The sequence below is a fragment of the Enhydra lutris genome, unplaced genomic scaffold, assembly GCF_002288905.1.
Source record: "Enhydra lutris kenyoni isolate GAN:26980312 unplaced genomic scaffold, ASM228890v2 scaffoldscaffold55, whole genome shotgun sequence".
NCBI lineage: Eukaryota > Metazoa > Chordata > Mammalia > Carnivora > Mustelidae > Enhydra > Enhydra lutris.
This window is the reverse complement of record NW_019154139.1, coordinates 15,321,285-15,334,941: the sequence shown is the minus strand read 5'-3', so window position 1 is coordinate 15,334,941 and position 13,657 is coordinate 15,321,285. Positions and strand designations below refer to the sequence as shown.

The window sequence follows — 13,657 nt, the reverse complement described above, 5'->3', positions numbered from 1 at the left end:
TTTCATAAGTGGTATTTTACACAGTACGTAGCCCAAGGAAAAATCAGAATAAAATGGTAAGCACTTAATGTGCTTTATGTGTTACATGCATCTGTATTTTATGGCCCAGGTGGAAATCACTGCTTCTCTGCCCAACTGAGAAAGACTGGGACAGCACCTAAATGCAGAAGGTAGTTTAATCCAATAATGTTAATTTAGGTAAAAGAAAGCTCAAAACAAAGAACATAAAAGATTTGCTGACTTAAAATAATTTTTTTTAAAACAAGTAAATACAAGTTTTGTGATTGTATTTTTGTCGTAATTCCATTACAGTTAACATACACTGTTACATTAGTTTCAGGAGTACAATATAGTGATTCAACAATTCTAAACATCACCAGTGCTCATCACAAGGGCACTCCTTAATCCCCATCACTTATTTCACCCATGCCCTTACCCCAGCCCTCCTCTGGTAACCATATGTTTGTTCTCTATAGTTAAGAGTCTGTTTTTGATCCCTCTCTTTCTCTTTTTTCCTTTGCTCATTTATTTTGTTTCGTAAATTCCACATATGAATGACATCATTTGGTGTTTGTCTCTCTTTCACTTGCTTCGCTTATTAGCATTATACTCACCAGCTCCATCCCTGTTGTTGGAAATGGCAAAATTTCATTCTTTTTTATGACTGAATAATATTCCACTGTATATAGACACCACAACTTCTTCATCCATTCATCTATCAATGGACACTTAGGCTCTTCCATACTTCGGCTATTGTAAAAAATGCTGCTATATATGTAGGGGTGCATATATGCCTTTGAATTAGTGTTTTTATATTTTTTTGTGTAAATACCCAGTAGTGCAATTAATGGATTATAGGATAGTTCTAGTTTTACTTTTGAGGAATTTCCATATAGTTTACCATAGCTGGCTGCACCAGTTTGCATTCCCAACAGTGTAAGAGGGTTCCTTTTTCTCCATATTCTTAAAACAGTTGTTGTTTAAGTTTTGTTATTTTAAAGCAACTAAAGTCCTCTTAGGCTTCATTTTACTTATACCACATGGACTCAGAGATACATACACTTTTACACTCATGAGTTATTGATAAACTATTACACCATTGTTTCTGATGTGCTTTCTACTCAGAATTCTTACATGCACCTAAAGTTAAATTCTGACTCTAAGTAGCCATAGTAGTAAAACATACTTTAATAAAGTATATCTTCACTAGCCAAAACTGTTGCATTAGCGAAATCCTGAACATTAATACCAGTGAAAAAGATTAGGTAGTGTTATTTGACTCCCTGCACTAGGAACATTTTCATTCAAGGAAAGGAACTATTTCTGCATTAGAAATAGGAATATTACTATCAAAAAAAATTTGATGAATCAAATAGCTGCAAAAAAAAAAAAAAAAAAGCAGATATACATTAGGAATTCTAACAGTAGGAAAGAGAAAGGGATGAATAAAAAAGACAAAACCAGGAATCAGCTTCTGGTGTGAGCACTTCCATGTGCTAGCTATATGACCTTAGTCAACTCTTTTAACCTCTCCAGGACTAATTTTTTTCAATTGGGAAAAAAAGAAGGGAGACATAAGATTAGGAGATTTAAGATTCTACCAAGTTAAAAAAAAACAACAACCCACAAAACTACAGTTTTGTATTATTAGTAGCTTGTTGTTCATTATAGACCTTGGATCCAAAAAGTCCTCTTCTAAGAATTATCCCAAAAATGTACTAGCATGGGGCACCTGGGTGGCTCAGTGGGTTAAAGCCTCTGCCTTTGGCTCAGGTCATGATCCCAGGGTCCTGGGATCGAGCCCCGCATCGGGCTCTCTGCTCCGCGGGGAGCCTGCTTCCTCCTCTCTCTCTGCCTGCCTCTCTGCCTACTTGTGATCTCTCTCTGTCAAATAAATAAATAAAATCTTAAAAAAATTAAAGATTTATTTTAAAAAAATGTACTAGCACATCTGAGCAAAGATATTTGTATTTGGACAGGGATGTTCACTGACAGCATTATCTGTATTAGCAAAGGCCTGTGGAAAATGACCAAATGTTCAGTAAAAAGCTTGTTAAAGAAATCATAGCATACCTACACAATGGAATACTACGAAGCCATTTAAAAGACTGAGGGAGCAGTAGGAAACAACCTCTAAAATACATGGCCATGTGACTAAAGCACGACACAGATGGTGTAGAATATAGTGCACTTACCTTTATTATTAAAAGGGGGGATGGTAACATACACAAAAATGCAAATTTATATATATAGATGGATCTACAGGTATTATATATATATATATACTATATTATATATAATGTGTTAAATACATACATATAGATACATGCACATATATATTCTTACTAATGCAAAAAATATTTGTAATGCATATACAAGAAACAGGTAGTAGTTGTTGCTTCTGGGGGGGAAACTAGCAATTTAAGGCAGAAGAAAGATTTAAGTTTTCATTGCAAACTACTTTTTTTGCAGTCCTGATTCTACCATGTAGAACTTTTATTAAATTAAAAAAACGAAATTTTTATTTAAAAATACTTGTATTTCACATGCTTTAAATTACCTTAAATACCTTACTCAGCAAATATGTGTCTTCTCTGAAAAAAGATTATTATTTTAACAAAGATTCTTCAGATTACCTTAAAAAGTCTGGGAAACACATCTGCTGGCTGTCCACGAATCACAAACAAACGAGAGTTTAATTTTCGCAGATTGGCATCAAGGTCTTCAAGACACTGAAGCAAAAATCTACAGAGAAAAATATTAAAATTTTTAAACATGTATGTTTAGAAGATACAAAGTATTACTAAATCATGTCATTGTAAAAATTGACATGCCAGCCCCATAATTTTATTACCTATTATCTTATTTCTAACTGGTCTGTAAATTACTCTTTCCAGAAGTCATACTTACCATTTTTTAATTACAAAGAAGTTTCTCAGTATTTTAATGAAATTTCTAAATTAAATCACTAACTTCCATTAATTAATAGTGAATACCAATGTTTAATTTGTAAGCATCAAAATTATATAAATTAAATGAATTGATTTCATTGATGAAATGAACTCAAGTTCAAATAGAAAAACCTCCTTGAAAAATCTAGAACATTTTTCTAATAAAATAATGGAAATATCCTATTTAATCACTCTGAGCAAGTGAATAATTTAAGAATTTGAGTACTGAAGGATACTATAATCATCTATGAGAGAAAACATGCCCATTTTCAAGTTTCTTATCTAATTAAGGAAACTGATAATAAATAGACATGAAATTATGTGGCATAACTATGAGTGCAGAGAATGTCAGGTTAATTAAAAAAATATTTCATGAGACAGGTGGACTTTTCTCAATGAAATAAGTACTAAGAAGGCTTACCCATGATAGTTATGTTGGGAAATTCTGAGGCAGTACCAGAAGACTGCTCACTGTGCCATCTTTTATTGTGAAGAAATGGAGCAGTCTCCAAGAGCATTTCTAAAAGAGAGGTCATCCCTAGAAAATCCAACCTCACTATCTGCCTCATGTTAATTTCTCTAACATTTCATCTAGATTCCCTTCCCTTCAGCTGGAGAGATCTTATTTCCTCTTTACTCTGCTTCTTTTATGTATCTGATCTTAAGGTTAAATATTTGTCTGCCTTTTCCACAAGTCATGAGTTCTCTGAGAATAGTGATTGTGTTTCCTTGTGAGGAGTCAGAAATGCACTGTCCAATATGGTAGCCACTATGCACATATAGCCAAAATTAACAATTCAGTTTCTCAGTCACACTTGCTGTATTTCAAGGCCTCTCAACAGCCACATGTGTGCCTATTAGTTACCACACTGGACAGCATATTGCTGCAGAAAGTTCTACCAGACACCATTATTCTAGGAGGCTATTCAGTTCAGATCATTTTCTTATTCTGATCCCATCATTTCATCAAGAAAGTTTTGTTAATTTTTAAAGTTGTAGTTATTACTGACATGAGTATACCTAGTCAAGTTTGATATTCTTTCCATTTAGGAGTCATCATCTCTATGGGTGTGGGGACTCAGAAGGACTCCCACTATATCACCTTTATTTATTTATTTATTTTTTTAAAGATTCTATTTCTTTATTTGCCAGAGGGACAGAGAGTGAGAGCACAAGCAGCAGGCAAAGGGAGAAGTAGGCAGTAAGCAAGGAGCCCAATGCAGAACTCAATCCCAAGACCCCGGGATCATGACCCGAACTGAAGACAAGACACTTAACCAAAGGAACCACCCAGGCATCCCCCATTGTATCACCTTTAGGAAGGTGCACAATTGTCTTTAAACAAATAGGAAAACAAACCTTTCTATTTTCACATTTATATTTCACCTCATTACTATTCTGCTTGGGTTTGGAGCCACCACCCTAACATTGACCCCTACCCCAACCTATCACTACAAACATGCAAATACTTTGGGCAGGGGGTGGGGGGGGGATTGTTGATGTTGTTATACCAATACAAAAGTACTTGAATTTTACAAAATTATCCATAACTATGAAGAATTCATCATATTGATGGTGATAAATGTTTATTAGGAAACATCTAGTTTTATGTATTTGCTTGGCAAGAGTTTTTAGACACTGTAGTAGTCAAATAAAAAATTAAGAGGTTAGGGGCGCCTGGGTGGCTCAGTGGGTTAGGGCCTCTGCCTTCGGCTCAGGTCATGGTCCCGGGGTCCTGGGATCGAGCCCCGCATCGGGCTCTCTGCTCGGCAGGGAGCCTGTTTACCCCTCTCTCTCTCTGCCTGCCTCTCTGACTACTTGTGATCTCTGTCAGATAAATAAATAAAATCTTAAAAAAAAAAAATTAAGAGGTTTAATGAACTAGCAACTCTAAGTTTTCTTAAATTTAAACAGTATAAAACTAAAATGTCCTGGAAGGATAATCCACCCAAGCAGCCCCGGAGAATACATTTTTAACAAAAACATATTTTCAGATCTTCTCTTAATATGGCATACTACTATACCCATTTGGAGGCTCAGTTAATAATACTATTAACTACATGCAACAGGTTACTTTTTAAAGGCCACACAGTAGTAAAACTCACCACATCTCTTTGCATAATTGTATTACCTGTGTAGAAGCACAGTTCTCCTGTTATTTAATTGAATTACTAATTGCATCACTTCAGAATAAATAGAAAGGGTACTAAGTAAGAAAATATACTTCTTCACTTTAAACATATTAAAGACTTAAAAAAAAACCTCCAGAGATAACTAACTTATTGTTATTAGAAAAAAATTACATGCATTGAGTTTCCTTATACCATTTCCAACAGATGATTTCAACATGAATCAACAGAAATAGTTTCTTAAAGTAGGTCATTACTATAGCAACCAGTGGGCGGTTTGGTATACTCCCCGTCACAATGACCTACTTTCTAGCCTGTGCTAGAATAGCTTTATATAACCAGAATTTCTAGTTCTGTCTATAAAATAGTCTAAAAAAGGCAATGATGAGATAAAACACAATCCCACAGTTGTTGAAAACAAGGCATACAAATTAACACGTATCATTCCAGAATAAAACCATCTGGTTCTGCACTTTAGTTTATAAAATATATCTTACCATATGCTCAAAGATGAAAAATACACTTAGAATACCTAAATCAAAACGATTCACTGCTGGGGCGCCTTGGGTGGCTCAGTTAAAGCCGGGTTAAAGCCTCTGCCTTCGGCTCAGGTCATGATCCCAGGGTCCTGGTGGGATCAAGCCCCACATCGGGCTCTCTGCTCAGCGGGGAACCTGCTTCCCCCCCTCCCCCGCCTGCCTCTCTGCCTACTTGTGATCTCTGTCAAATAAATAAATAAACTCTTAAAAAAAATTCATTGCTGATCCTGAAGAACTAATTTAAAGACTACAAATTAAAATAATTAAAAACACATGTAAAAAAATCTTTTGTCCTCTGCATGAAACAAGAGTCAAATTTTAAAAATTAAAGTTCTGGACATATTAATTATAATAAAGAAAGTATGTAAAGAATGTTAGTCATTAACCCAAGTCTATGGCATTTTATTAGAAAATTTTAAAATTATAAATAGAGGTTGATGGGGGAAGGGGGATTGGGAGAGGGGGGTGGGATTATGGACATTGGGGAGGGTATGTGCTATGGTGAGTGCTGTGAAGTGTGTAAACCTGGCGATTCACAGACCTGTACCCCTGGGGATAAAAATATATGTTTATAAAAAATAAAATTTAAAAAAAGAATATAAATAGCACTTTGTCTCTCTATAAATTGAATAAAGTCTGCATATACTTTTTTCTAGTTTGTAACAAATTTTTGGTGTTTTCATCTAACTTAATCATTATTCTAATTGTCAGACTATTTTGTGATACACATTTTCTCTAAAGAGAACAGTTTAGGGGTGCGTGGGTGGCTCATTTGGTTAAGCGTCTCCCTTCAGATGGCTCAGGTCATGACCCTGGGGTCCTGGAAAGGAGCCCAATGTCACTGGGCTCTGCCCTCCCTCTCCCTCTGCCCATCCTTCCTGCTCATGCTCTCTCTCTCTCAAATACATAAAATCTTGAAAAAAAGAGAGAAAGAGAGAATAGTTTAATGTTCAATAAAGATTAAATGTATATTTTTAAAGTAAATTTACTTTACCAAGCTCTAATGGTCATAAATCAGTGAATGTATAACATGACACAATGCTTTTTTTAAAAAAAGATTTTTATTTATTTGAGAAAGAGGGTGAGCAAGAGCGAGTGAGAGAGAGAGCGAGCGAGCACAGGCCTGGGGAGACAGAGGGAAAGAGAGAAACAGAGAGCCCGATGCAGGGCTTGATTCCAGGTCCCTGGGATCATGACCTGATTCCAGGACCCTGGGATCATGACACTTAACCATCTGAGCTATCCAGGTGCCCAACAATGTTGCTTTTTTTAATAAATATTTTGCAGTGCCCTCTTCTAAATTCTGAAATGTAAATAAAAATTTAAAAAAGAAATTTATAGATAAAGTAGCATATTTATGTGTACAAATTTAAAGCATTAATATAATGCTTTACTGTAATATATGGCAGAAATGAAAGGAAGGTCATTTTTATTTTAAAAAGAAATGACATGTATTTCCAAATGTAAATATCTGAGAATGACAAAACAGTGAATTAATTCGATGCCTACATCTACATCCAGAATCGTTTTAAAAATTCAATAGCTACAGGGGCACCTGAGTGGCTCAGTGGGTTGGGGCCTCTGCCTTTGGCTCGGGTCATGATCCCGGGGGGTCCTGGGATCGAGCCCCGCATTGGGCTCTCTGCTCAGTGGGGACCCTGCTTCCTTCTCTCTCTCTGCCTGCTTCCCTGCCTACTTGTGATCCCTTGTCTATCAAATAAATAAAACCTTTTCAAAAAAAAATTCAATAGCTACAAAAACAGACTGACATATTTGTATTAATGGTGACTCAAACACCACGAGTGGTACTGCCTTTGGTGACATTACTTTCTGTAATGTTGAGCAAGACTTAGTAAAATTCTGGACAAAACAAAGTACAATTTTTCCTTGATTTACAAAGGTGATAAATATATTATAGGAAAACTCAGTATATATCTTTCATAAGAATATACATATATATTTCATAAGAAATACCTAGCATTTATATATAAAAATGGATTTAGGCTCCAGATTCAGAGAATTGGAAGTTTTTCACTTACATGAAACATCTGGTAGAATATCTGAAAGTTACTGGGACTCAAGACAACAATTTATCCTGAGAGACTATCCTGAGCATTACAAGTCTTTCATTCTTAGCCTCTCTTCACTAATTCCACTAGTGCCCTCTAATCGTTGTGATAAGCAAAAATGTACCCACAAATTCCCAAAACACCTCTAAGGAGTGATATTATTCATTATTCACATAATTTCACTGATTTGAGAGATAAAGTAATAGGAGTGTCCAATACGCAAGGAGCTGAAAATCTAGAAAAGAAATTTAAAAATATACATGATGTATGAGACTATAACAGAACCTGCCAGGTAGAATGCAACATATATGGTAAGAGATCTGTATCGATAACGTTAATATAGCTTTAAAAAATCAAGAGGGAGAAATCATTTCTGGATTTCTCTTTTTGAGATGGGGAAAAATTTAGGCAAAAATTTCAAAGATGCTGATTGTAGAGGAGAAGCCTTCCAATATTAGTATGATTTTAATAGCTGGAGATAGGGAGGGAGAATTACTGGCCCTTAGACTATAACCTCCTTAAAGACTGGGACTACATCTCTCTCCCTCTGCCTGTCATTCCCTCTGCTTATGCACATGCTCTTCTCTCTCTCTCTCTGACAAAAAAAAAGATGGACTAGATCTTGTTTACCACTTTCCAGTGCCTAGACAATGCATAACATATAGCAGAAGTTCAAAAAATATTTATCTAACAAACAACCAAATAAATAAATTCATGAAGGCAAGAGAAAGGGATTTCTTTCAAGTTTTTATTTAAATTCTTAGTTAACATACAGTGTAATATTAGTTTCAGGTGTACAATATAGTGACTCAACACTTCCATACAACATCCAGTGCTTATCGCAAGTGCACTCCTTAATCGGTATCACCTATTTAACCCATCCCCCCTTACCCCCCTACTTCTGGTAACAGTTTATTCTCTATAGTTAAGAATTGTTTCTTTTAAAAAAAAAAAGTTTCTGGGTTTGCCTCTCTCTTCCCTCCCTTTGCTTCTTTGCTTTGTTTCTTCAATTGCACATATGAGTGAAATCATATGGTATTTGTCTTTCTCTATTTCACTTAGCGTAATACTTTCACTCCATCCATGCTCTTGCAAATGGCAAAATTTCGTTCTTTTTAAGGCTGAGTAATATTTCATTGTCTGTGCATACATGTATGCACATGTGTGTATACCACTTCTTTATCTATTCATCAGTCAATGGGCACTTGGGCTGCTTCTAAATTTGGCTAATATAGATAATGCTGCTATAAACATCTAAGTGCATGTATCCCTTCAAATCAGTATTTTTGTATTCTCTGGATAAATACCTAGTAGTGCAATTGCTGAATTGTAGGGTAGTTCTAGTTTTAATTTTGAGGTAGTACTATTTTTCACAATGGCTGCACCAGTTTGCATTTCCACTAAGAGTGCCAGAGGGTTCCCTTTTCTCCACCTCCCCATCAATACTTGCTGTTTCCTGTGGTTTTGACTTTAGCCATTCTGACAGATGTGAGGGGGTATCTCCTTATAGTTTTGATTTGCAGTTCCCTGATGATGAGTGATACTGAACATCTTCTCATGTGTCTGTTGGCCATCTGGATGTTGTCTTTGGAAAAATTTCTGTTCGTGTCTTCTACCCATTTTTAACTGGATTATTTGGTTTTGGGTGTTGAGTTTTATAAGTTCTTTCTGTATTTTGTATACCAATCCTTTATCTGATATGTCATTTACCATTATCTTCTCCCATTCCACAAGGTGATTTTTTATTTTGTTGACTGTTTGCTTTGCAGAAGCTTTTTATTTTGATAAAGTCCCAATTGTTTATTTTTTGCTTCTATTTCCTTTGCCTCAGGAGACATATCTAGAAAGTTGCTATAGCCAATATTAAAGAGGTTGATACTGCATATGCTCCTCTAGGACTGTTATGGTTTCAGGTATCACATTTAGGTCTTTAATCCATTTTGAATTTATTTTTGTGTATTGTATAAGAAAGTGTTCCAGTTTCATTCTTTTGCATGTTGCTGCCCAGTTTTCCCAACACCATTTGTTGAAGAGATGGTCTTTTTCCTGTTGGATATTCTTTCCTGCTGTCAAAGAGTAAATGTTCATTTCTGAATTTTCTATCTCTTCCACTGATCTACGTATCTATTTTTATGCCAGTACCATACTGTTTTAATTACTACAGCTTTGTAATATAACTTGAATTCCAGCACTGTGATGTCTCTGGCTTTGTTTTTCTTTTTCAAGGTTGCTTTGGCTATTCAGGGTCTTTTGTGTTTCCACACAAATTTTAGGATTGTTTGTTCTAGCTCTGTGAAAAATGCTGTTGGTATTTTGATAGGGATTGCATTATTGCTTTGGTACTGTAGATATTTTAATAATATTTGTTCTTCCATTCCATGAGCATAGAATGTCTTTCCATTCCTTTGTGTCATCTTCAATTTCTTTCATTAGTGTTTTGTAGTTTTCAGAGTATAGGTTTTTTGCCTCTTTGGTTAGCTTTATTCCTAGGTATCTTATTGATTTTGGTACAACTGCAAATGGGATTGATTCCTTAACTAGTAGAAAGGGATTTTTAAGACTTGAGTCAATAGTCAACGGAATGAACATTCTCTGAATGTCTGTACTAGGTACTTTACATATATTTCCAATAACTTTACAATAAGCTATCTCATTTAAAAAATGATGAATCTAAAACTCATTAAGGACATATTCTGAAGTAACTCAGCTAAACAATAAAAATTTTAATTTGAATATGTCTGACTCTAAACCCATGTTCTTTGTACTATATAATGCTACTTTCCTACAGGGTATATAATAATCTAAAATGTTTTAGGGTAACTAGTCTGACAGTTTTAAAGACATAAAAAAGATGGCCACGGGCGCCTGGGTGGCCCAGTGGGTTAAGCCTCTGCCTTAGGCTCAGGTCATGGTCCGGGGTCCTGGGATCAAGCCCTACATCAGGCTTTCTGCTCAGCAGGGAGCCTGCTTCCCCCTCTCCCTCTGCCTGTCAGTCTCTCTGCCTACTTGTGATCCCAATCTCTGTCAAATAAATAAATAAATAAAAACCTTAAAAAAAAAGAAAAAAAGATGGCCAGAAAAGAGTTTTTTTTTTTGTCTTCAAGATGATGAACAAGCATATGTAATATGGGACACCTGGGTAGCTCAGCTGGTTAAGCATGTGCCTTCAGCTCAGGTCATGATCCCAGGGTTCTGGGATTGAGTCCCACGTTGGGCTGCCTGCTTCTCCCTCTGCTTGTGCACTCAATCTCTCTCTTTGTGTCAAACAAATAAATATATCTTTAAAAAAAGTAAAGTTTATTTCTCACTCATGCTATACATCGATTGCAGATCAAGGCATTTCTCTCACATTTAATTGGTCAAAGCAGGTCACATGGCCAAGCCAGACTTCAAGAAAGCTGAAAGTACAAAATAAACTTCTTGCAGGAAGAGACACCAAAGAATGGTAAATAGAATAACATCTACCATAATACATAAACCAAACATTGGTATATATGTACCACATGGTGAATTTCTTAATGGTGTATTATGGCAGCACATTAGAAATCTAACTCTGTGGGCGGGAGCAGGGAAAAGGGGACATAAGAGGGATGAGAGGGCATGAGTAAGAAAACATTTGAGCAGAGTTTGGAATCAACAGGTTGTTGATAATATAGAAAAGGACAATCAAAGTAGAGAAAACAGTATCTTCAAATCAAGGAATTCTTAAGAACTGTATGTATGTGTCTGTGGCGGGGGGGAGATGCTGGGAAAATGACTACAAGTATCATACTCCCTAATACCAAGATGTTTATCCCCTCAACCCAGTGTTAACATTTCAAAATATGTTCATAATCAATATCAAGGAAACCTACCAACTTCTTTTGCTGACAGTACACTCGAGTAAACTACCCTAACAGAAATACCTAACAACAAACTAACAGCTACAACAAAAGAAAACTTTTAAACATAATTCACTGGACTTCCCCAAAAGTTAGGAATCATAAGAGGGTAAGCAGGTTACTAAGGTCTGCTTTAGCCTTGAGGATTTCTATAGAGCACTGGAAGCCTTGAGTTTAATCCACGCTGAGGAGGACAGGAGATAAAGCTGCCCAAGGTCCATCCAAAATGAGGAAACTAATAATAGGCCCTTACTATAAAGCCTGGGCTTCAGAAAGTTCCACCCACAGTTCATATATAAATAAGGCTTAAATCTCAAGTCACAGCATAGAGCAACAAGGAAACTTTCCTGTCTTTACTCAGTCTGGATTGAAAGAAAATAAAATCTCTCTTCCTGAATGGAAAGGGATAAAATAGTAACTTTACACTGGAGAAACCCAGCAAACACCACCTTAACCACATAAACATCACAACATGTTGATATCCCGTACATCCTGACATGATGTGATGAGAACAACATTTTACCACTATGGATTTTTCACAAAACCTATATCCCAGTCTAATCATGAGAAAAACATCAAACCTAAATTGAGGGCCAGTCTACAAAATACATAAACATACTCAAAATCAAAAAGGCCATTAAAAACAAGGAAAATTTGACAGAGGAGACTAAGGAGACAAATGCAATTTGGTAATCTGGATGGGATCCTGTAACAGAAAAGAAAAATTAGTGGATATCTGAATGAAGTCTGGAGGTTAGTTAATGCTTATAAGATAGGGTGTAAGATGAAGCAGGAAAGAATAGCCAATGGAAAAACGACAGTCTCTTCAATAAATGGTTTTGGGAAAACTGGACAGTCACATGCAAAAGAATGAAACTGGACCATTTCCTTACACCATACACAAAAGTAGACTCAAAATGGATGAAAGACCTAAATGTGAGACAGGGATTCATCAAAATCCTTGAGAATACTGGCAGCAACCTCTTCGACCTTGGAGGCAGCAACTTCTTACTACACCTCTCCAAAAGCAAGAGAAACAAAAGCAAAAATGAACTATTAGGAATTCATCAAGATAAAAAGCTTCTGTACAGCAAAGGAAACAGTCAACAAAACCAAAAGATAACCAACAGAATGGGAGAAGATACTTGCAAATGACATATCAGATAAAGGGATAGTATCCAAAATCTATAAAGAACTTATCAGGGGGCACCTGTGTGGCTCAGTGGGTTAAAACCTCTGCCTTCAGCTCAGGTCATGATCTCAGGGGCCTGGGATAGAGTCCAGCATCAGGTTCCCTGCTTGGCAGGAGTCTGCTTCTCCCTCTCCTCCCCACTCATGTGCTCTCTCTCACTATCTCTCTCTCAAACAAATGCAAATCTTAAAAAGAAAAAAAAACTTATCAAACTCAACACCCAAAGAACAAATAATCCAATCAAGAAATGTGCAGAAGACATGAACAGACATTTCTCTAAAGAAGACATCCAAATGGCCAACAGACACATGAAAAAGTGCTCGATACCACTTGGCATCAGGGAAATACAAATCAAAACCACAATGAGATACATCCTCACATCTGTCAGAATGGCTAAAATTAACAAGTCAGAAAACAACAGACATTGGTGAGGATGTGGAGAAAGGGGAACCCCAACCCCAACACTGCTAGTGGGAATGCAAGCTGGTGCAACCACTCTGGAAAACAGTATGGAGGTTCCTCAAAAAGTTGAAAATAGAGCTACCCTATGACCCAGCAATTGCACTACTAGGTATTTACCCTAAAGATATAAATGTGGTGATCCAAAGGGGCACTTGCTCCCAAATGTTTATAGCAGCAATGTCCACAACAGCCAAACTATGGAAAAGGCCTAGATGTCCATCAACAGATGAATGGATAAAGAAGATGTGGGGTGTGTGTGTGTGTGTGTGTGTGTGTGTGTGTGTGTGTGTACACACACACACAGACAGAGGAATATTATGCAGCCATCAAAAAATGAAATCTTGTCATTTGCAATGATGTAGACGGAACTAGAAGGTATTATGCTAAGCAAAATAAGCCAATGAGACAAAGACAATTATCATATGATCTCACTG

At 36.3% G+C, this 13,657-nt stretch overlaps 1 protein-coding gene across 1 annotated transcript in view; it reads right to left on the bottom strand.

Annotated features, from left to right (window-relative positions):
- Positions 1 to 13,657, bottom strand: part of LOC111157541 (cryptochrome circadian clock 1) — a 106,466-nt gene that overhangs the window by 37,589 nt on the left and 55,220 nt on the right. The window contains exon 2 of the mRNA XM_022519043.1: positions 2,637 to 2,745. Within this exon, the coding sequence (XP_022374751.1) occupies positions 2,637 to 2,745 (109 nt within the window). The remainder of the gene's footprint in view (positions 1 to 2,636; positions 2,746 to 13,657) is intronic.